Genomic DNA, 23,133 nt, shown 5'->3' with positions numbered 1-23,133 from the left:
ATTCTCGATATGGCTGAGAGCAATCCATGACTAGACGTCCAGCACTATGCCAGACCCCAGCAGTGTGGCTGCTTGCTTGCAATGTATACTAGGCGCAGTCGGTCTGAGCTCATACATCTTTGGCGTCCATCAAAGATACTCTGATGCTTCTTTGCGCTGATGCGGCAGACGCATCATGTGCCGGCTTCACAGGTACGGGCAGATCTCGTGTGGGGATCGCGAGCCGACAGCAGACACCAGCTTCCGCTGCCTTGTGTAATATTAACATTCGTCGTGATGATTGCCTGATATGACGCGTCTTATCCCACAACCTCACCAATAGCCTCCCACATGCCCCTTTGCACGCGTCTTCTGTCCTCCTCCCTCGCCCTCATACCATCCTCAATAGTCTCTTCACCCCCATCACCCGACTTGTCTTCTCCATCAACCCCACCGAATCCAGCAAGCACCTCCTTGACCTTCTCCCCCATCCTCCTCACACCCTCGACCTCCTCCCTCTTTTTGCGCACCTGCTCCTCCATCTTCGCAATGAGCGTCTGCCTCGCCTGATGGGGCCGATACTCATTGATAAGCGCATGCATATTCGCAACTAGCGTCATGATATCCTTGAGTTTCTGGTCTTTCTGCTCCGACGTCGGGTTCGCGGCCACAATGCCCAATAGCGATATGTAACTCATGAGTATGCTTCGCAGGAACCTGAAGAGGTAGTTTTGCCGGTCGAGAGACGCGGAGTTGTTCGCCGTAGGTGGTTGCGCGGAGGGGTCGTCGGTCGTGGGCTCGGTATAGGAGGAAGGGTAGAGTTGTTCGTACGTCCAGTCTGAAAAGACGTCTTGCCATTTCAGCTGCTCGGCTATGAAGTCCATGTTCTGCTGGAAGACATCCTTGCCCTTGGCCTTTTCTTTTGTGCCGAAGACGTGGAATTCGGCATCGTCGGCGGGCGGTTCGGGTGGGATCAGGTAGCGAAGTTCGGTCGGTAGGGCGAGGATTTGCTCTGCGGTGAGTTCTGTCGCTGGATACGAGGGCGAGGGTTTCGTTTCGTCATCTTCTGGCGCGGCTTCTTTCTCGAGTTCTTTGAGTCGCGTGAGGTTTTCGGTTGTGAAGTGCTTGTAGAAAGGCGGGGGGTCGGGGAAGAAGTTCAGCTTGATGTCTTCGTCATCAGGCGTTGGCGGTCGCTGAGGTTCGTCCATGATCGCAATCGGAGTCTAAGCACTTGACAAGCTTCAGGACAATTGCATATGCTGGGGTCGAAGTAGGAAAGCTACGCGTGGAGCTGTCGCGATGCTGGACCCTTGCGCCAAAGTTAGCGCAGAGTCCGAGCTTGGACCATCAAACTGCTGTCAGCGACTGCTACAACGGCACTCACCACACACATGTTATGTCAAATGCCATGCCATACCGGGCCCTAGCATGCCATGTCACGATACACTACAAGTAATCGACATTCACTGGCCTATCAGTATACTCAGCATGCTCCACAGAATTCGCCGAACATACTCCGCTCCGCCCGTCCACGGGTAGTCCTAAAGAAGGCTGCATGACGCGGTAGTCCCCTCCCATTACAAATCCACTAGTACATCTTGCATCATAGCAGAAATGGATCTCAATCAGTCTAGTTTCATAAACCATGAGAACAATCTTCACCCATTTTACCAAATTCCGAAATTTACATACCAGACTCCCAAGTTCTTTTCACACACGCAACATGTCTACCCAAAGAGCAGTAGTTCACGTCTCTCCAGGCGTATCTGAACTGCGCAATGACGTTCCGATCCCTAAGCTCCCGGCTGAGAATTGGCTCCTGGTAAAGACGAAAGCTGTAGCGTTAAACCCGACGGATTGGAAGAACATCGATAGGGCCGCGGCGCCGGGTGCTATTGCTGGATGCGATTATGCTGGTGAAGTTGAGGAAGTTGGCAAGGATGTAACACACTACAAGGTTGGAGACCGCATTGCTGGATTTGTTCGCGGAGGTACGACGACCATTGAACAACAATGCAGCTGGTTATTAACACATCCCAGGAGACCCAGCAGACCACTCCAACGGCGCATTCGCCGAGCACATCAAAGCCAAGACCGGAATCAATCTCAAGATTCCCTCCAACATGGCTTTCGAAGATGCTGCTACTCTAGGCGTCGGCATCACAACCGTAGCCCAAGGCCTCTACCAAGAACTCGGCCTACCCTTCCCGCCTGCAAAGGTCCAATCACCAACTCCCGTCCTCATCTATGGCGGCTCCACCGCAACAGGCACCCTCGCCATTCAATACGCAAAGCACACAGGCTGCGAGGTCATTGCGACATCCTCACCGCACAACTTCGATCTCCTCCGCAAACTAGGCGCCGACCAGGTCTTCAACTACAAAGACGCTGATGTAGGCGCTAAGATCCGCGAAGCTACCAACGACAAACTCAAACTGGCTTTTGACTGCATCGCCGAAGGAAACTCATTCGACATCACCGCTGCGGCTATCAGTTCCACCGGCGGTCACATGTCTGCCCTTCTGCCCGTGAACAACTACCCGAGGAGCGATGTGAAGACCAAGTTCACGTTCGCTTACACGGCGCTGGGCGAGGCGTACAGCGAGAAGGTTGGCGCCAGTCAAGAGGACTACGAGTTTGGCGCTAGGTTCTGGAAGCAGGCTGAGGAGTGGTTTGGCGAGGGTAAGCTGAAGACGCATCCGATTGAGGTGAGGAGTGGGTTGGAGGGTGTGCCGCAGGGGTTGCAGGATTTGAAGGATGGGAAGGTTTCGGGTGTTAAGCTTGTTTATAAGGTTGATTAGATGGGATGTGTTATCTTTGTGGAGATCATATAAATTCTTGTCTAATATTTGTGCCTGTTGCAGCCATTAGTCACGAATAAGTCAGCTGTACTGTCATGAACATACCCAGGAACCCAGAGACCTCGATCGTTCTTGCCCAACAACCACTTGCGAAACACATCCTCTTGCAGCTGTTGTTTGGGTTAGCAATGTCCACTTCGCTGTATTGAAGAGCGGCGACAGTAAAAGGATGATGGCTTACATGCTCGAGGTTTTTGCCCGTGACGAGACCTCGTTCGGAGTGGGACTCACGCCTGGTGAAGACACCATTAGTATCGCGGCCAAAACTGTGCGGGTAAGAGACTCACCCTTCACTCCGACTGGATTCCCAGGGCATATCTTTTAGAAAGCGCTTCGGCACCCTGTTAGATGCACACTTGATTCGATTACCGCTCGGTAACGTATACGTGCTGTACGTCGTTCGAGCAATCTCTGCTTGCTCAGCATCAACGAAATTGAGAACTATAAACCATTCCCCCGATGTCAGCTTGTTCATCTCAAAGCACTCCACATCAAAAGAATGAAACAGATTATAAACTTCCACTTGCAAGTCCCTGGCTTTTACGCCGCGAAAGTACCCCTGACAACTTTTCACAACTACTTGGCGGGCTGAACCAAATTAGTCAACGCTTATTTGCTTTCACAACGGAGGCAGAACGCACCCTCCTTAATCGGCCTAAATATATCGACCGGTGGGGACAGTAAAGGTGCACGCAACCGTATATTCTCGATGCCTGGCCCACTCGTAGCATACCAGCCCCACTCGAACTGATAGACTTTGGAGTCCAAGAATCCTTCATCAGGATAGGGCCAAACAAGGACTTTGGTGTCAAAAAGGAGTGCACCTTCGACCTTTGCGACGGCTCGGGCCGCATCCTCCACAGTAGGCATGACTGCGTAAACCCCTCTAGTCAACCCCTTCCAGGTATAGGTCGACAGAGTCATCCCCGGGTTCAAGCCATGATCCTCTAACAATCGCCGATAATCCTGCTCAATGGCAAACTTGGGTCCGCAGAGGTAGATCGTTCTAGTCTTCATTTCTTTCGTAATGTAATAGTCCCGGAGCTCACGCCGGTTGGAAAAGGGTAAAGGCTGATACACCTCCCTGGAGAAGATGGTGTGCTTCATACGAACTCCAGGAAGAAGACAGGGACTGGTACTTTTATGAAGCGGTACCGCATTGCATAGCGTGAAGGGTCTAGGCAAGCCGGGGGGCTTCCCACGCAGCAGTAATGTTCCGTGTTTAAACATTCCGTGGTCGGTATAGGTACAACGACATCAGCGATGCCGTGATAGCTCTTGCGCGAATGGCAGTTCCGACGATGCAACGTGGATAACACGGGAACGTGTACAGCGGGGTGTGAACGATGCAATGATTGGTTGAATCAAGATAGAGAAGCAAGCAAGCGCTTTAGAAGCGGAAAATTGGGCATCGAAAGAAAGGCAAAATCTGCACTGCAACTCGTACGTACAGCAAGTGTAGGTCAGGAAGGAGAGAGAGTTCCAGGAGTTCTCCGGAAAGCTAGACGGGGTGGGTGTCGAAGGAATGGACGATGGAGTTCTCCAGGGCTAGCATGCGGCACGGTTGGCGCTAAACCCTTCTAATCTTAGCGCCATCTCTTTCCGCGGACTGGGCCCCGGGGAGCTGGAAAGCCAAGTAACCCTCCACCCCTCTTCTCCTGTCACCCCAAAGACTGCACCTTACAGTTCCGCATCGTCGCGTTGACTCCTCACGCACTGTATGTCATGCCAGGATCAACGACGTTCGACGTGCTGCATATCCCCACAACGGGCTAGCCTGTCCAGCGGGATGAAGTCGCGCTCGGCCAATCTCAGCTCATCCTCCCGGCACATGCGCATCGTGCATATGTCGCGGTTGACGATCAACAGGCACTCTTTTACACACTTACAATGCACTCTATGCGATTGGCCACAGCTGCTGTCAGAACTGTACTGAATGCACGATGCGGTAATGTTGGCGGCCGGAGTACTACGAAGGCGATGAAATTGCACGCGAAGCACGGCACGTTGAAGTGCGATGGAAGTACTTAAGCTTTCTGAAGTCTCGGGACTTTGAAAACTAAGAAGAGAGTCACCGAAGCTTCTTCGATCCTCGCAATGCTTTCGATTCTTCTTGCAGCGGCGCCTCTAGCCTCGCTCGTGTGTGCATCTTTCGATGGCAACCTGAACTACCACTCGCCTTCTCGCCGGCACGAAGGCCTTGGCATCGATGTGCCGAAGGTCGCGAAGAGAAGCCTCATCAAGCGGGCGACTCCGTGGGATCCGGCTCAGCTAAGCTTCACGCACGGCGTCGCCTCTGGAGATCCTTATCCCGACTCTGTCATTCTCTGGACACGCATTGCGCCATCTCTCGAGAACGACAGATCGAACGTGACCGTTACGGGTAATGTAGCCTTCTACAACCACGAGACGGAGAAGTACATCAAGGCCTCACCAAACCCCATTTGCGTGGACTACCGCGTTGGTACCGACGGCAACTTCTCCAGCATCGTCGATCAAGGCCAAGCATACACCACTTCCGACATCGACTTCACCGTCAAGGTAAGATCTAAGCCACGGGTATGTCGAGTGATAAGCTAACTCTGAGAAGATCGAAGCAAAGAACCTGTCCCCATTCACACAGTACTACTACCAGTTCAACGTTTGTGGTAGCTCCAACAAGAGCCCACTCGGCAGGACCAAGACCAGCCCCAACGAAGACGACGATGTTTCCAAAGTTGGTCTTGCTATCTTCTCCTGTTCCAACTGGCAGAACGGTTACTTCAACGCGTACGGCAATGCTGCCAGGAAAGATCAAGTTGACTTCTTTGTAAGCATGATGATTACGCGCATTTGTGACTCTGCTAATCTGGAGATGAAGGTCCATCTTGGTGATTACATCTATGAGTCCACCAAGGGCAAGCTCGGCCAAGACCCGCGCGCCACGAACCCGTCCCGGGAGATCGTCACACTTTACGGTTCGTAAGCAACTGAACATTGGATCTGACAGCTACTAATTCATCTCAAAGACTACCGAACGAGGATTGGACAGTATCGCACTGATGACGACCTTCGCCTTGCTCACCAGAACTTTGCTTGGATTCCAACATGGGACGATCATGGTATGTTGCTTGGCATCGCACCCCTCTACTCAACTAACGGATGGGCAGAGGTTGCAAACAACGGTTATCGCGATGGCTTTAGCGGCATGAACAACACTGAACAAAGCTTCAAGAAGTTCGGAGGAGTGAGCGTTGACTCTAGGAAGATGAACGCTGTTCGCGCCTACTTCGAGTGGATGCCGTACGTGTTTCGCTTTGACCGTTCCTGATGTCGCTAATAACGACCGCAGCATTCGCCAGGTCGACATGGATGACAACCTCCGCATCTGGCGCAACTTCAAGATGGGCAAACTCTTCGATTTAATCATGCTCGACACTCGCAACTACGATCGATCCATCACGACTCTGAATTGGAACGACGACTACATCGAGGATCTCAAGGACGACGCTGGCCGCTCGCTCATGGGTAGCCGCCAAGAACACTGGTTCTACAACCAGCTTTCCGAGTCGCATGAACGCGGTGCTACCTGGAGGATCATTGGCAACCAGATCATCTTCTCCCGGATGAACAACAGCGCAGTGTACAGCAACGAGCTGAATGCCGATCAGTGGGACGGATACACCGCCAACCGCAACCGCACTCTTCATCACCTTTACAGCAACGAGATCCCGAACACTGCCTTCTTGGCTGGCGACTCTCATGCCAACTGGGTGTCTGATCTCGTTTGGCTCGATGAGACTCCATACGACCAGGCCACTGGTGCCGGCGCGATTGGTGTCGAGTTTGCTGGCACGGCCGTCTCTTCCAGCGGTTATGGCGCTGGTAGGTCTATTGCGAATTCGAGTGACCGCTCCGCAGCTCTTGTGCGCGATAACAGGGAGCTTCAGTGGACAGAAGGCTACTACAGAGGGTACTACGAGCTGTTCATCTCTCCTGAGGAGCTCAATGCGCAGTACTACGGTAAGTTGATACATGATGACCTTTACCATGCTTCACATGCTGACGGTGTCTAGGCTCTCCATCCGTCGCATCTCGCAACCCCTTCGATATCAGCCTCGCGAACTTCACCGTCAAGGCTGGTGCCAACCATCTAGAGAGGACGAACGGAACTGTAGTCGCTGCAGGCGGTCATGTCGAGAGTGGGGCGCTTCAACGTGGTCCCACAACCCCAACTAACCTGACGCTCAACACCGTTACTGGGGTCTGGAACGTAACTAGCTTTGAGCAGATGTTTGTCACATACGCGTAAGAGGCTTCATGCAGGGCGAAAGGGCGGCCTGAGCTGTGGCTGTTAGGCCTCCAGTTCCACATCGATGTGCAGGCCAGATCAATTGAAAACCCATCGTGACACAAACAATGATCTCGCTCATATCCCATATCTTGATATTGATCTCTTTCCAGAACTCATGATGAGACTGCTGTCGCTGCGCAGAATGCGCCCGATCGGGCTAGGTGATAATGTGGGCATGCCCCTTGATCGACCGAGCGCAAGTAAGCCAACGCATTGGGCAAGGAGGCATACCCACCTCAATGGATTCCACAATGTAGGTGTCCTACCCAGGCTCAATCTGCGCGATCTCTCCGGTCGCCTGAATGGAGCTCCGATAGATGGGTGTCTACTCACAAAGCTCGTGCTGACAGGCGGTGGTGGCGCTTGCCCCGCTCAACGCAAATCGTCATGACGCATGCCTGTTTCCACCCTATAAGATAACAAGCACAGCGCGCATCGGCGGCATCAAATCCATCGGAAATTTATCGCGACAAGCTCCGTTCAGATCAAACAGCAACATGGCGTCCACGATGAGGGCCTGGCAGTACAACAGCACCAAAGGCGGCATCGAGAAGAACCTCCAGATCAATGAGGCCGCGCCACAACCAGTGCTTCATGATGAGCAGATTCTGGTCCAAGTTCACGCCATGGCGATCAACCCCGTCGACCACAAAGTCACTGAAGGCCCAATGCCTCTGCGGCTTGTAGGCTCCGACATCACCCCCGGTGCCGACTTTTGCGGCAAGGTCGCCAAAGTAGGCAAGAAAGTCGACGAGTACCAGATTGGCGAATTTGTCTTTGGCGCAAAGGTCGGTGCGCTGACAGGAGGAAGCATGGCGCAATACGTAGCTGTGGATAAACAAATGCTGGCAAGGTTACCAGAAGGCGTGAAGGTCGAAGACGCAGCAGGCGTTGGCATCGTGGGGCTGACCGAGTAAGGCCGCGCAGCCTGAGAACACAGCGAAAGCCATACTAACCCCATCTCCAGATACCAAGCCATCGCGCCAAACGTCAAAAGCGGCGACAAAGTCTTCATCAACGGCGGCTCAGGCGGAACGGGTGTGTACGGCATCCAGATTGCGAAAGCGCTGGGTTGCCACGTGACGACCACCTGCTCAACCCCCAACGTCGACCTCTGCAAGAGCCTAGGCGCCGACGAAGTCATCGACTACAAAACCAGCGATGTCATCGAAACAATCTCCTCCAAAGGCCAGACCTACACCCTCGTCGTCGACAACATCGGCACGCCACCCAACCTCTACAAAGCCGCATCCGCTTTCCTAACTCCAGCCGGCAAGTTCGTGCAGATCGGTGCAACGATGAATGTTGCCAGTATCAAGAATGTGGGATCCAATATGCTGTTACCTGGGTTTCTGGGTGGCGGCAAGAACAACTATCAGTTGTTGATGGCGAAGCCGTCGTCGGATGCGCTGAGCCAGATTGGTGGGTGGATGAAGGAGGGGAAGGTCAAGGCTGTGGTTGATGAGGTGTTTGAGTGGGAGGATGCGCCGAAGGCGTTTGAGAAGTTGAAGACGGGGAGGGCGAGGGGTAAGATTGTTGTTAGGGTGCCGTTGGATTTGGATAAGGCGAAGGAGAAGGCTGAGGGTGGGGAGGCTTGAAGAGATCTGGAGCTGTACTTTTCTCGACGCTATCCGAAGATTGATGGGTTAGCATTTCCTTCTCCAGCCTAGTAACTTTCGGGATAGGAATTGTGACTACCCCGAACTGATCATTCACGACGCGAGCACGTACGTCAAGCCAAGTGTTTGCCTAGATTGCGGTACGCGTGCGCCTACTTAATTGCCGACTCCGTCACGTTACCCACTAAGCACATCGTGATATTCTTATATAGGTCAACCCAAAGCGCTTGAACTATTTCCTTTACTTCAATCGCTGCTGCCATTCTCTAAACAACGCGAGACCGTCAGAATGGCTCCTCGAAATCCACTCAAGACCAAGGCTAAGGCAATCTCATTGTAAGTCGGCGTAGACGTGCGCAAAAGCAGATTTCCAGTCACTAATGACTGCGCAGCATTATACAGAGACGAAGGGATAATCAAGAGCTGTAAGTGGCTTATTCGTTCACAACATTGAGATGCTCACGAAGCTATTGCAGGAATAGTGCGAATGACAAAGAGATCGAAGAGCTTGAGACTAAGCTGAGTGCACTTCAAAGCACGCGAAGCAAACTTCAGCGCCAGAAGCGAAGCTTGAATACGTAAGTGTGACACTCCAGCACAACACAGATTGATCACTGACGTCACATTGCCTTCAAGCAACTTCGGCAAGTCAACTGATGACTACACCTGCACGTTGAACCGCCAGTTCGCCGCTGAGATGTTCGAACGTCTCTCTGCCCGCGAAGTGCGAGACATGGTTTACTTCCATCTCATGGGTGGCGCTCCAGATGTCAGCATCATGCAACGCGAGAAAGAGCTGCCCGATAACGAAGAGAACAAGTACTACTTCCACGTTGATCACAGTGACCGTCGCGGCCAGGCTCGCGGCCTTGACAACAAATTCGAGCACTTCTTCAGGGAAAAGTATATGGGAAAGGAGTTTGTGGTCGAACTCGCGGAGGAGTTCAATAGGCATGCTTCCTACAATGTCTGGAACGTCGATGACGTTCGATATCTACTTGATGCTTGCCCTCTCAGAGGTGCGCCCTGCCGACCCCTCGACTTCCTCCGAACGCTTTCGGTCGACATATGCATCTCAAAACATGAATTCCAGCCGACACGGGACTATTATGTGAAAGCTCGCCACGCGACAACAGAGTCTGCGTTAAAGAAAGAAGGCTTCCAGAACCAGCTGACTTGGCTTGGCGATCTCGCGGCCACATCACAAGTCGCCAAAATGAGCATCACGCTTGATATTAATGTGCGGACGCGTGCTGCACTCGAGAGGTACAAAGCTGTGCTGCTACCATACATCCAAGAGCTTGTCGAAAAGGACTGCAAGGTCGTTGCGTCGTACGAGAATTGGGGCAGGAACGACTACTCGCAGCCGCGCAATCGGGAAACAATCACCTACGATCGTACCATGTTGATATCGGAAAGCCAGATGGAAGCTGCCATCGCCGCTGTCTTCATGGGTCATTGGCGGGATTTACATTGGAAACGTCCTATTGGCTGAGCAGCCACATTAGATCAAGATGGCAAGAGGTAGACGCTACATGCGCATAAGTTTGGGCTTGCAGTGTGATACGACCTAGAAGAGTCGTCGAGACTAGAGCAATGTAGCATCATCGTATACCACATGGTGGTGGGCTCGCGCACAGCTTTCACATCTTTCCAGACTTGTGTGAGATCAATCTATCTTTGAACTTGACGTTTCGGGTTCTCAACAGTTTCGCAAATGGCCGTCGAACAATACAATGTAATGCGTGACGGAATCATGCGTCACAGCAAATGCGATAGCGGTGAAGAAACTTTTCGTTCGATAGGTCAAAGGTGCCCTATATAGCCAGTCATGTGTGTGAGAACATCTCTTGTACGAGAGCATATATCCACGAGCGCGTTTACCCCATACGGTGGCATAGCATGACGACACTCCTTAAGCCGTCTCACGATACATTTTTGCGTGGAGACTACGTTGTTGTGCCGAGAAGCCGGAGCGATAGGAATAAAAACTCTAGAGAACACGAGACATCACGAGATCATCGAGCTTCGACTTCATCGACAGATTCAACGTATACAAAAACCGGTCCTGTCTGATGGTAAGCATATGCAAGACATCTGGAGGCTAGTTACTTACGAAGGCACTAGTCATGAGTCGGTGGCTTTTCTAGCGCGACCCCGGACGGGTAAAGTCACATTTCCAACCAGTGTACATCTCAGTGTTACGACGGGAATCACGTCGATATGACTGAACTTCCCCGTCAACCTTCACTCCGCGGTCTTGCAGATCGTGCACAAAAGGAACCAGAGCTCGCTCAAAGCCTCTCGCTCCTGTAGAGGTCCAGGTGCGAATCAAAATATGCAGTTCGAGCTTGTTCAGTTGCTTGATCTTGGCGATGACAGCAAGCGCTTTGACCTTTTCGTTGAAGTCACGCTCGGTAGCGACAGATTCCAAGTGTTGAGGATTTCCTTCAAGGTGTTGTCTAAGCTCAAACTGTCCCGTTCTGCGCCAAGTGAGTTTGTTGACATCCTGATGGGCTTGGAAGCATAGCAGAACAGTGAGTGAGCGAACGAAGTCGAAAGCCCGGACCGGAAGTGATGCTAGCGGCAGGCCATGTTCCAGAAACTCTTCCACATCGTTTGAGTGGTAGATACGGAATTGTGCGTGTCTGTGAAGTTCCTCCATGATCTCTTTCTGGAACGAAGTGCCCATAAACTCACTCGTTAGATAATGAGAGATGGGATCGAGTTCGCTGTCGTTCCACGAGCCGAACGTCTGACTAGAGCAGAAGGAAACGCGCCAATCCTGTCCCAGGAGTGATACTTCTGCTGAATGAGGGAGAAGGTGATCGTAGATCATATCTCGTAACTCGCGAGGGAGCTTATCAAGAAGGCTTTGAGAGACGCTTTGGCACCAAGATTGGCCGTATTCTCGAGCAGCAGTAGCCTCTTCACGACGCAGGGCCCTTTGGCGGCGCTTCAGCGAATGAAATCTAGACTCGGCCTTCATCATCTCAAGTCGAGCGGCAGATGTGTTCGAATGGTTGGCGTCAGTTTTCTTAAGGGCTAACGCTAGCGCTCGTCGGTTTGCGTCCAATAGTTCGACAGCCATGTTGGGAGTCGAGGGTGGGATGTTATCGATACCTACTTCCATCGAGAGGTAGTTGAGTTTTGCGTAGGTTGATCGTGGATATCGAGAGTGATGGTCTAAGGGTGGACAAATCACTGGGTTGAGGGTGGCTAAGTATGGTCGACAGGAGATAACCGAGACATAAATCGCTCAGCGAACAGACCAGTGCATAGGCAGCAGCGAGTGATCAGGAGATTAGTACTCAGTCGTCTGTGTATACATGTCAAAACCAGAAGAATCGTCATGAGCTTAGACCAATGGCCGTCACTCCAGTGAATCTCTTGCTCTGTTGTAGAGTAGAATACGGCCGTTGCCGTTTTCATTGGAGCGCCAAGGCCAAATTGTAAGTGCAGCTTTCGCTACATGGCAACGATAGCCCATAAAAGCTGGTACCGAGCTGTATAAGGGTCAGGGGATGGATTGTGACTGAACTCCAGATGTCGGTCTAAGCCGCTGCTCTATCGAGATTGCACACTCGCGCAAAATCATACATCCAAATGTAGTAAAGAATCTTGTACAACTGTCAAGGAAGTATGTAAAGTTGCCTGCATGCCTGCGACGATGTCTGGAGAAGACGTGGGGATGAAACGCGTAGTGTAGCAACCCCCGACGCTTCCAAGGTTCCTTGGCGTCGCCCACGAACTTCGACGTTGTCGCATACCCCTTCAACCTCCCAAATCTCCAAAAGTAATGTAATACCACCGCGATGTCGTCCATACCGCGGCGCATCATCCTCATCGCATCGTCCGTCTCCCTCCTCCTCTTCATCGCAATCTCGCTAGCGACCGCCATCGAAGTACGCGCACCAACCACACCAGTCATACAAATCAACCTCGCGCAGGCTGCAAGAGTCGGAGATGGCGATGATATCGTCGCAGCGAAGGCGCTGTTGAACGGCACGGACTTCGACCGCGGCGATGTGTACAACGGCAGCAGCATCGTGTCCGGCGCAACGCTCGTACCCACCACGATGACCGAAACCCAGGACGGAATGATTGGCTTCACACCCGAACCACAAACGAGCGCGAGCTGGAGTGCTGAAGGTGTCTTGGGGCCTATTGCTACGCCAAAACCGTCCGTCGCGCCTAAGCCTCGACCGCCGACCACTCCACAGATACCGATCCTCGCCCTCACATACTCCGGCGCGGGCGGCCCTAAACACTGCCGCGGCGAGCTCTTGCAGAAGACGTATTTTCCACCGCCCCTCGAAACGTGGAAGAACGGCACATGTATCACTCTTCCAAGCGAAGCGCGATGCGGCGTGTTCTATTCAAACAAAGGCGACAACTGCGAGGCGCAGCTGTTCAACATGCCAGATTGCTATAACACGACACGGTCGTACGTAAACACGGTCGTTTTCATGCCCGAAGAAAGAGCAGTCGGTGCGCTTTGGAGCAGCATGTGGGTGCGTTGTGGTGTCGACGTCCCTGAAGCCAAGATGCTTGACCCGAGTATTCTTGGTGGAGCGCTGAAGAAGCCTGGCGGAGGTTGAAGCTGTCACCAAACGTAAAGCTGCGCCAACACTATGCACATGGACCCCTTGTATCAAATCGAAAACAGTGGCTATGTATAACCATCATGGCCTATGCCTCGTCCATTGCGTCATTGTCATCGTCGTCATCTTCGTCTTCATCTTCCTCTTCGTCTTCGTCGTCATCTTCGTCTTCGTCTGTGGACCGGTCTGAATCATCGAATCCGTCTTCGGTGGTGCTGCGATCTGTCTCGGTATCATGATCCGTGCTATTGCCATCAATATGCAAATCTTCATATGGTCTTTCGAGAAAGCTTTCTTCAATGAGCTCCGACTCGTCACACACGCGTACACGTACGACATCTGACGCGTCACAAATTTGAGGAAACAGTTCCCAACCCGTCTTGCACCAGCCACGGCGCTCTGAACTGTCACGATGGATTACATGTCGGTACCACGTCACGTTTGCAATCTTGAACTCTGCGATGCGAAAGTCCTCCGAGAACTTCCAAGTATCTGCTGGCATCGGTCGTTCGTCCCGATGGTAATCCAATTCGACATCCATGTCTCGCAATTCCAAGCACGGTAGTGGCCCTTGCCTGTGGCTGAATGCGCGGACAATAGCAAGAATTTTCTCTCGAGGCTCGTGTACCCACGAAATGAAGTACCTATAGCTGGTGAGTACGAGCCGTCGAGGTTGAGTCTTTGCCAAAAGGTCCAAGTTTCCCTCCGGCCACGGCCCGACATTCCGTTCGCTGTTATTGTGGAACGTTGTGTATACGATCGTCAAAGACTCGAGGACTGGCATATGGGTCGAACTGGAAATGCCGGTGCCGTATCGTAGACACCCCAAGTCGAGGACGAGATGTTGGAGATGAGGTAATGGCATTGCAAGGAACGGGGAGAGTCTTATTTGACCGCGGTACAATGTCTCACTGGGCGCTCCAAGTCTACGCGTTCCCCTGGAGTCGGATCCTAACAAAAGCGACCGAAGAGAATCCGCGTGTCCGCTTTCGTGTATCGATGTGTAAAGTTTCTATGTTCATGCGTTAGCCTCTATTTTAGGACTATCTATGGAAACGATGGGTGCTTTAACATACTCCAAAGATGTCTATAGAGCGAAAGGGACCCTGCCTCCGTTCTTGAATAGTCTCGTCGGCGGTGGCTTCGTCATAGATATCACGGGGGTCGTTTGGCTTGAAAGACTCAAAGATTGGGACACATCTAATGCTTTCCAAACGAGGCGCAATGCTGAGAATTGTCTTGAAAGCGTCCGCCAAATGGTCCTGTATCCAGACCGCTCGGGATCGTTGTATGGGTGTTTTGGCTATCTTGGCACCGCCGATAGTGAGCTGTTTGAACGACTGCGACACCCAGGGAAGCTGCAACAACCGCGTCAAATGGCCCAGATGCTCCTCAGTGCATTGGAAGGGTACATCATGTAGGACCTCTAGGAACGCTTTTTTTAAAGCGTTATTGAGACTCCGACATGCTAGACGGGTGTTGTACACTGCCTGGCAACTCCCCACCAGTAATCGCGGTATGACTGGTGCGACGGAATCGTTGTATGGAGCATACTCAATGAGATTCATTCCGATCATCTCGATGAGTTCGCTCGGAAGATCAATTATGGTTCTAGGTGGCGCTGACGACATAATGAAAGTTGAGTGGGCGGCCTATCTCGACAATGGACAATTATGAGGCTGGAGGGATCAGATTCTGAGGGTGAATGGAGCTATGGCGGGGATGCGCTGGGATTAACAAGGGTATCCAGAGCTAGGCCATTCATGGATTAGCGGCTGCGCTACCATCCAGCCGACCTCGGGAAATCCTCTCTCCTCATTCCCCCGCGAGGGAGAGCACCAAGGTCGCGTCTACGGGCACACCCATCGTAGCGGTTGAATCTTATTCAGATCGATGGATTTTCGTCAGCCGATAACCGCAATCTAATATCACAGCTCCCTTTGAGTCACCAAAACGTGCGGATGATGAAGCCAAAAACACCTGGACAAGTAAAGCCACAAACTATGATGGCGTACACGCTCATTTCGCAGCGAGATGCAAACTCAATACACTATGCTTCGGCATCAGAAAAGTCTAGAAGACTCAGGCTTGACAGGATTACGGTTATGATGGCTACACAAGGCCATAACTGTAACGAGAAAGATGTGCTGCGCTGAGCAGTAGCAGACCGCGAAAACCGGAACCTAAGTCAATCTCATCTTCACATCTACTTTCACCTTCACCTTCCTTTTCAATGGCACTAGACTCGTCCCAAAGCGCCGCGTCAAACGGACGACAGCTTCACCTACGCAAATTTCCTAACCCTCATTTCCTGCTACCCGTCGACATCGCGCAGCTCAAAAGCCATGTCAAAATCCACGTCAACAAAGCTAGCGACCCTCCGCGGCGTCTTGGCCCAGCTTCCAGATAAAGACGTGCTGCACAAATACCTCGGAAGGTCGACAACTGCTCCAAACCTACTTTGCGACGCTGTCCTCGTCGTCCTCCACCGCAAATGGGCAGCTCACCCACCGTATCGCCTCACCGAGCTAGGAATTACCACCTACGACCGATCTAGCATCAATCAAGGGCAGCCTCTTATGGCTGGCCCACACGCAGAAGACCTGCTACGCCAAGTGTGGTGTCTACACCTTGTCATCCGCTCCACTGCGCACCTGGACTCTACAGACACCGGTCTCGACCCCTTCCACTTCGGCACCACGGTCTACGTCTCCCAAGAAGAAGCTCTTTTCCTACTCCAGCAGATCTGGCACCAGCCCATGGATGAGCAGAACGAGGACTCTGGCTACCGACCCATCATATACATGTCCTTTGGCTCCAACAATAGCATCAGCAAGGTACGCAAGACGGCTTTCGACTTCGATCCGTTCCGTCTGGACACCACGGTAGCGAGCCTCGATGCGCAAGTCATACCCCAGCAGTCTAAGATTACTCGCCATGCAGACGCGGACTTCGCATACCTCCTCAGACAGTTCAGCGTCCCGGTATACCACTCCGATAACAGCGGTAACGCAGCCATGTACGCCACCATCGTCGCTATCCTCTCAACCCTCCGCTTCGAGCTCTATGGGTCTCTACAGAATGCAAAGGCAAAGCCGGGGCAAGTGGGCCAGTCAAGTTCCAAGTCTGCAATGTTCGTGGTGCAGAGCTTGATGAACTGGCCCACGCCGGCGCCGCCTGTTGGCGTGGAAGTGTTTTGTTGGAGGTGCGGGAGTTATGAGCATGGGTTTATCGAGTGTCACAATACGGATCTAAAGTGTGGGAGATGCGAGGTTGCAGTGCAGGAGTGGAGGAGGAAGAATGCGGGGACGCATATGGAGGGGTTGTGTGCGTTTGGGCCCCGTTGAGAAGATGGGGCGGGCTGATATACGAGCAGCTATGTGGCACCAAGGAAGAACTGAACAGGTCTACAGCCTACATCAAGATGAACACATGCAAAGTAGGTAGCCCACGGTCAGTTTAGGCTAGGGTGGGGTCTGACTTGTACGCCAGTGTGATGGTTTCATTCGTAGCTGCGTAGCTACCTGGGTGTTCTACCGGTAGTCCTTTCAAACGTTTCCTTGGTCTCATCTCTCGCCTCTGTTCCCTTCAATCTACTGCCCTCCAAATCCATAATCCCTTGGCGGTATCGGTAAGTACTGGTACATACACCTCGTAGTCTTATGTGTGTTTCGCGCACCAAACAGCCTCTTGACGCCCGAATTGCTGCAAATCTGACAGGTCAGAGCAGTGTAGCAGGATTTGGCGAGATGACTCTTGTGATCGCATCGGATGCAGTAAACAAGCTCACCCCACGGAGGCGGCGACAACGACTGTCCGATTTCCATGACTCCAGCCACCACTTCTGACATACTGCGACCCTGGACGATGGCGGGTGGCGAGCCAGGGACATCGGGGTACATCCACGGCTTGAGGGTGAGTAAGACGGCGGCCATGAGCGTGGCGGCTGCGTCGTTGCCAGCGGTGTGAAGGTTGGGTACAACCATGTTGAAGTGTGCGAGAAGGTCCTTCAGGCCGATGAACGGTCCTCGTGGCGCCTTGATGCCCAGTTCTTGCGCCATGAGCTGCGTGTCGATGACCTTGACGATAGTACCGTAGCTGAGTAGATCAACGCCGAACGCGCGCTGCATGTGTTCGAATTCGTTCTCTACCGCGTGACCAACCAAGATAATGGGCTGCAGATCAGAGGAGTCTCCGTATTCCCGCGGTCGCACAAATGTGTTGATCAGAACCTGCTTCACCTCGTCCATAGTGACGAACTTGGTCTTGCCGAAGAGGAAGTTCTCGGGGTCTCCAGCACCGGGGAATCTGTTGATGAGATGGGCGTTCTCGATGATGCGGGCGTGCGCGACTTGGATGCTAGACAGGATGTTCTCAGCGTGAATGGTTGGGGTTAGTCCTTTTTGCATGAGCTCAGCGATTCCGAGCTCGGTGGTGGGTTTGGGCTCTTTCTGCCACCACTCTGCGTCGATACAGACGACGGCGGCCTCGTTGAGTCGTTGGGGAGAGCCCACAGCGGGTATACCGCAGAAGTGGCCCAGGACTTCAAATGCGGAGGTGTTCTGGAGGGACTGCTGGAGATGGTCGTTTGGCGTCATGTAGTCCTGATTGGCGCTCATCTTTTCGGCTGACCGAAAGTCTCTCGGTTATGTGAGGTAAAGCCCTGGGATGTGTTAGCCTGAAGATGTAGGTGCGCTGGAAGAACAGCCGCAAGTTCTTAGAGAGGTGCTTGGAGAGGTTATGGAAGGGGTGGTTGAAACCAGAGCACGTTAGGTTGTATCGCAAACGCGAATCAAGAGAAGTTGGCTATTGTAGAGAAGTCGGCGTCACTTGCAGTTCGCGGAGTGCGCTAGAACCCGTGATATACCAAACAAGCTAAGTGTGGACCCCAGAAACGAAGTGAATGTGGCTCGCTAGCGCCAGACTGGCTTCTGTCTTTAACGTCGTGAAGAAGACGGAGGGCTGAGTCGCAACGATTTGTAGTGCGGCAGTAGAGTATGAAACATGACATAGAGGTCATGCATAGTCGTTACATGTACCTTCACGCGAGTTCGACACGTTGTATACTCCATGGGCCATGCTACGTCCACGTGATACCCCGCGCCTGTTCAGGTGTGCTAGCTGCTGCTAGCTCGAACTTCCATTATTCCCATGATCTTGTCCGCACTCATCTAGCCATGCCCGGACCTTCTTCATCTTGGTCGGCTGTCGTAGTGACAGATGCACCATCTTGTTTTCCTGCTAGCTCTTCCTGGCTACCGTGTATGTTCGTCCAAAAAGTATCCAATCCATTAGGCGTCTTGTGCTTATGGCGTGTTGAATCACTGCCGACGGTACGCAGGTTGTAGCTCCATCCATGGACTTTCTGAGTTGTTCTGCTATTCGAGTTGAGAAGGACGGCGAAAGAGGGGCAAAGCCCGATCAAAATGGCTAACTCGTGTCAGTATTGAGCGACTGGATCAACGGAGCAGATCAAGCTAAAAGACACATAGGCGACTTACCGACAGCTGTCTCAGCCATACTCCATACTGCAAGCCATGTACCGTCCATCGTCTTGCCAGTCCTGATAGTATGCGCAGTGACATTGGCAGCGCGTAGAGTGGCGATCAAGATGCAAAATACTGCGCTGGCAAATAAGACGATGATAGCATTTTTCTGCGTGCGCGGCATCTGAAGGTTCCACGTAAGACGCAAAGGAAATGCGATGACTAGGGATCGTCAGCAGCGATTTCGAAGCGTGCGATTTGATGCCGAGAGTGCTTACGCATGATATTGGTGATCGTATCCGCACCGAAAGAGTACCAAATGCTGACGAACTGCCTAACTCTGTTGTTGCAACCTCCAGATCCATCGAAGAAGCTGTGCAGTGATACGCAAGATGTGAGAAAAGCGACATAGTTTCCAATGAGTGACTGTTTGTCATGTCAGCATACAGTGGTTTTCTTGTCAAGATGTAGGGGGAAACTCACAATGACCCAGAAAACGACAAGGAACCACCACATCCGATTGTACACCCTCGGCAGCCCGACAGTTAGTTTCCTGTAAAGAAGAAGCAGGCCCAACTTGACAGTCCATAGGATGGCCCAGAAGAACATCAAGGCAGGAAAAATGAGTCTGCCGGTGAGATAGACATGATAAGGAAGCTCAGGGTAGCGTGGCATCTTGCCTTCCATTACCTCCTGCACTTTACCCCGTATGGGCGACAGGACAATGTAGAGTATGCATTGCGCAAGAAAAAGAACGTACGCAAAAGCCATGCAGCAGTCTTGTGCAGTAATTCTTCTCGGTCGCAGATACTGCAGCAAGCATCGGGCTATTATAGCCACTGACACTATGGAGATGGATACATAGCCAACTACCCGCACCGTTGTCTGTGGAAACGATGCGCTCGAGCCTCCGTCATTGGATTCGTGAGTAGAGACAGTCATAACAGTGACTCTGAAGAATGAAAGAGTAGTGCCAACTGGAGGGGCAACGTACTGGCAAGGAAAGGACGCCCAGGGTAGACAATGGGGTCTATTGCTACAAACAGTGCACCCAGCATCAGGTATAAGAGTCGTCCGTCATCCTTCTTGACCGCGTCAGCGGTACAGTGGATCTCAACGTGCCAGAATCCTGGTGCATGGATTGCAGTCTCATGTCGCGGCAACTTTGATTGCAATAACAGGAAGGAAGAGGCACAGCTGACCGAACTTTCAGTGCGTGTCGCCGCGCCATGTTTGGTGGATCCATGCTCTTAGTGTAGCAAAAGCTTGATGCGAGCTGCTCGTCCAAGATGCTCTCCGGGCGACGTGTCGCACACAGTGCTTATTCAATTTCCGAATCGATAAGCGACAGTCAGAGTGCATGTGTTCGTCGGTGGATGTGTGGAAGCCTACCCTAACCCAACTCCAGATGTCAGGGGGTAACTTGTCGGCGTTGACAGGGCCGGGGCTATCGAATGGCTAGTGAGGCTTGCCACGAGCTTACCGCCCGGGACAAGAGCTTAAAGCTGCACCTGCCTGATACACGCTAGTTGTAATCATATGGGTGCGAGTGTAGCGAAAGAATCGAACCCAGAGTACAAGAAACTTGGTGGTGATGGATGATGGATTGAAAGAGTCGTGGAGAACCGATGGCTGGGTTCAGCCGCAGACCGTGCCGCAATGCCAAGCGGCGCTAGTGGCGGAGCACGGAACCGAGCCGTCCCAACCCGATTTCCGTCTCTCTTTGCATCAACATTTGCATTTCGATTCCTTGCCTGCATTACAGAATGCGTCAACTAACTGTCTTGGATCCGACAATGTCCGGAAGAGATGCACTTTGGATGCGTATCTTTCCTAGCGCTCGACAAGACATCTCTCGAAGAAGAGGGGCAGTGCCCAAGATCAAAAGTGCAATCCCTTCAAAGTTAGCCAGGCATACAAGTCGCACCATCTAGGTACAGGATCCTGCAGGGACTGTGCTTGCTCCTTACTTCCGCGAGGCAATATGTGCGACTTGCATACTGTGGGCATCTCGGTTCGCGGCCTGTCGCCTGTCACCTGCAGAAGTAACGATCTGAACCTTCGCGATTGGACAGCTTATATGATCTCACTAACACGCGCTGTACATCGCATAGAAAACGCGCAACGGCGTTTCTAGACCCGTAAGAGCCCGTCTCATTACTCGCCCTGGGGGCTCCGCGGGTTTGGATACGACTACAAAAGGCTTGTCTTCTGCGATCGATGGCCTGTCCCTTCACATATAGGCCGCACAAGTTCCGATCTTGATCCCTTGGGTGCGCGGCTATTCCCTTCAGTGGCCATGAAGCTTTTCCATCATCTATGCGTTTGCACCCTTGCGGTGGCAGCTGGAGCATCAACTCAGGATGTGTTCGAGCCGGCTGACTTCAGTGTGACGGAGGCTCTTACTGACAACGGCATCAACGTGTCTAGCATCCCCGACTTGGTTGGTCTGGCGGCCAGATCCTCCTTGAAGGGCTGCTCCATTGCCGTAGGTCTCATTTACCCAACCTTTTCCATCTTCCGCTAATCAGCTTCGGAAAGTGCAACTCCCTCAAGCTCGTTTTTGGAGCGGCCAAGGTATCCAGCGTTGCGCCAACAACGTATTGGTCTATACAGCAGCTCGAAGTCGAACCCCATTGCACGTTCAAGCCTAGTACCGCCCTAGATGTCTCGAGCCTAGTACTGATCGCGCGTCTCACAAGATGTCCCTTCGCAGTCAAGAGCGGAGGCCATGCGGCCTTTCCCGGCGCATCTAGCATTGAAGGTGGCATCACTGTCGACATGGTCAACCTGAATCAAAAGAAACTCTCTACTGATAAGAAGACTTTTACCGTTGGCCCTGGGAACCGATGGAAGGAGGTTTATGACTACCTGACGCCCTACGATCTTGCCATTGTGGGTGGACGAGTAAGTTGAATGATCAAATTCAATACCTTGAGTTCGTTACTGATGCCAAATAGGCGGCATATGTCGGAGTCGGCGGACTCACGCTCGGCGGAGGTATCAGTCACCACACCAACGAGTACGGCTTAGCTTGTGACAACATTGCCTCATATGAGCTCGTTACCGCTTCGGGTATCATTGTTACTGTGAGCCAAAAGATTTTCCCAGACCTTTATTGGGCCCTTCGCGGCGGAGGCAACAACTTCGGCGTGATCACGGCGTTCACCTACGAAACCCTACCTCAAGGTCTCATGTTTGCGAGCAAACGCCAATACAACGCAACTTATGCTCCTGCCCTGTTCGACGCGTTTGGAAACGCAGTTGAGGCAGCTGAGACCGATACCAAGGCCGCCCACTTCGTTGCCGTCGCTTACTCCCGTGGCGTCAAGATTGCATCGACTGAGTACGAGTATTTCGAATCGGTCGACCCAGCAAACCCACCCGCTATACTAAAGGAATACCTCGCGGTGCCTCCACTCACTGACAACACTCGTAATTGCAGTCTGGCTGACACAACCCCTGGTCTCAGCCAGAGCATGCCAGACGGCTTCCGCACGACTATGTGGTCCCAGTCCTTCAAGTTGAACACAGAGTTGATGAAGCGCATGACGGATTATCTTTTCAAGATCGCGCCCGGCATCCCCGTCGGCTCGCCCAGTGTCACGTTCCAAGCCTTCAGCAAACCCGCCATCAAGGCCATGCAGAAAAAGGGCGGCAATGCGCTGGGTCTTCGGCAGGAAGACGGTCCTCTATTTCACGCCCTCTTCTACCTGTCTTGGACGGACGAGAAGGATGATAAAGTGGTCTTGAGAGCGGCGCAAGACTTCCTGAGCGCATCGGTTGCCATGGCGAAGGAGCTGGGTGCGTATAATGACTACATGTACATGCCGTATAGTAGTCCTTACCAGCCCGTCATCTCAGGCTACGGCGCGGAAAACGTGGCTAGGCTGAACAAGGTCTCGAAAAAGTACGATCCCACAGGTGTGTTCCAGAACTTGCAGCCCGGTTACTTCAAGCTTGATGGTGGGGCACCGTACGGCCAAGTTGTGTAAGAGCCTCATAGCATGGTGCCAATGTACAATGAGTAATATTGCGTGTCCCGTCTTTCCAGTCGCGCAGCCCCAAGTGTTGGAGTGAAAGATCATCTACGGTCCATGCTAATGAGATACAACTGCAACTGCTTTCAGCATCTTGCAGTGTCGCTGATCTGTGATGGACTAGATATCCCTATCAAGATCGTCACGGGAAAAAAACTGGCCTTGCGCAGTGTTGCTGACGCTGCAATCTCACTTGCTCATACGCAACTGC

General features: G+C 52.4%; 9 protein-coding genes across 9 annotated transcripts; 7 read left to right on the top strand and 2 right to left on the bottom strand.

The window, feature by feature from the left end:
- Positions 1 to 299: 299 nt before the first annotated feature.
- On the bottom strand, positions 300 to 1,187 carry J4E83_009784 (uncharacterized protein; the record flags this gene model as incomplete). Its single annotated transcript, XM_049336669.1, has 1 exon — positions 300 to 1,187. The coding sequence occupies one exon, from the start codon at positions 1,185 to 1,187 to the stop codon at positions 300 to 302; it is 888 nt and encodes a 295-aa protein (XP_049184251.1).
- A 515-nt stretch (positions 1,188 to 1,702) lies between these two features.
- On the top strand, positions 1,703 to 2,780 carry J4E83_009783 (uncharacterized protein; the record flags this gene model as incomplete). Its single annotated transcript, XM_049336668.1, has 2 exons — positions 1,703 to 1,970; positions 2,020 to 2,780. 2 exons carry the CDS (start codon positions 1,703 to 1,705, stop codon positions 2,778 to 2,780), a joined length of 1,029 nt encoding a protein of 342 aa, XP_049184250.1.
- Positions 2,781 to 4,937: 2,157 nt separating this feature from the next.
- On the top strand, positions 4,938 to 7,131 carry J4E83_009782 (uncharacterized protein; the record flags this gene model as incomplete). Its single annotated transcript, XM_049336667.1, has 5 exons — positions 4,938 to 5,381; positions 5,431 to 5,797; positions 5,849 to 6,122; positions 6,172 to 6,842; positions 6,896 to 7,131. 5 exons carry the CDS (start codon positions 4,938 to 4,940, stop codon positions 7,129 to 7,131), a joined length of 1,992 nt encoding a protein of 663 aa, XP_049184249.1.
- A 539-nt stretch (positions 7,132 to 7,670) lies between these two features.
- J4E83_009781 (uncharacterized protein) lies at positions 7,671 to 8,771 on the top strand (the record flags this gene model as incomplete). Its single annotated transcript, XM_049336666.1, has 2 exons — positions 7,671 to 8,086; positions 8,141 to 8,771. The coding sequence occupies 2 exons, from the start codon at positions 7,671 to 7,673 to the stop codon at positions 8,769 to 8,771; spliced, it is 1,047 nt and encodes a 348-aa protein (XP_049184248.1).
- A 310-nt stretch (positions 8,772 to 9,081) lies between these two features.
- Positions 9,082 to 10,287, top strand: J4E83_009780 (uncharacterized protein; the record flags this gene model as incomplete). The annotated part of the gene is made up of 4 exons (XM_049336665.1): positions 9,082 to 9,128; positions 9,185 to 9,217; positions 9,269 to 9,370; positions 9,429 to 10,287. 4 exons carry the CDS (start codon positions 9,082 to 9,084, stop codon positions 10,285 to 10,287), a joined length of 1,041 nt encoding a protein of 346 aa, XP_049184247.1.
- Positions 10,288 to 12,607: 2,320 nt separating this feature from the next.
- Positions 12,608 to 13,393, top strand: J4E83_009779 (uncharacterized protein; the record flags this gene model as incomplete). Its single annotated transcript, XM_049336664.1, has 1 exon — positions 12,608 to 13,393. One exon carries the CDS (start codon positions 12,608 to 12,610, stop codon positions 13,391 to 13,393), a length of 786 nt encoding a protein of 261 aa, XP_049184246.1.
- A 2,348-nt stretch (positions 13,394 to 15,741) lies between these two features.
- On the top strand, positions 15,742 to 16,743 carry J4E83_009778 (uncharacterized protein; the record flags this gene model as incomplete). The annotated part of the gene is made up of 1 exon (XM_049336663.1): positions 15,742 to 16,743. The coding sequence occupies one exon, from the start codon at positions 15,742 to 15,744 to the stop codon at positions 16,741 to 16,743; it is 1,002 nt and encodes a 333-aa protein (XP_049184245.1).
- A 246-nt stretch (positions 16,744 to 16,989) lies between these two features.
- Positions 16,990 to 18,015, bottom strand: J4E83_009777 (uncharacterized protein; the record flags this gene model as incomplete). Its single annotated transcript, XM_049336662.1, has 1 exon — positions 16,990 to 18,015. One exon carries the CDS (start codon positions 18,013 to 18,015, stop codon positions 16,990 to 16,992), a length of 1,026 nt encoding a protein of 341 aa, XP_049184244.1.
- A 3,166-nt stretch (positions 18,016 to 21,181) lies between these two features.
- J4E83_009776 (uncharacterized protein) lies at positions 21,182 to 22,877 on the top strand (the record flags this gene model as incomplete). The annotated part of the gene is made up of 3 exons (XM_049336661.1): positions 21,182 to 21,370; positions 21,424 to 21,789; positions 21,843 to 22,877. 3 exons carry the CDS (start codon positions 21,182 to 21,184, stop codon positions 22,875 to 22,877), a joined length of 1,590 nt encoding a protein of 529 aa, XP_049184243.1.
- Between the last annotated feature and the right edge of the window lie 256 nt (positions 22,878 to 23,133).

The sequence above is a fragment of the Alternaria metachromatica genome (assembly GCF_023757995.1).
Source record: "Alternaria metachromatica strain BMP 0045 chromosome Unknown scaffold_36, whole genome shotgun sequence".
Classification (NCBI taxonomy): Eukaryota; Fungi; Ascomycota; class Dothideomycetes; order Pleosporales; family Pleosporaceae; genus Alternaria; species Alternaria metachromatica.
The sequence above is the reverse complement of the archived record's forward strand: the minus strand, read 5'-3'. Positions and strand labels throughout refer to the sequence as shown.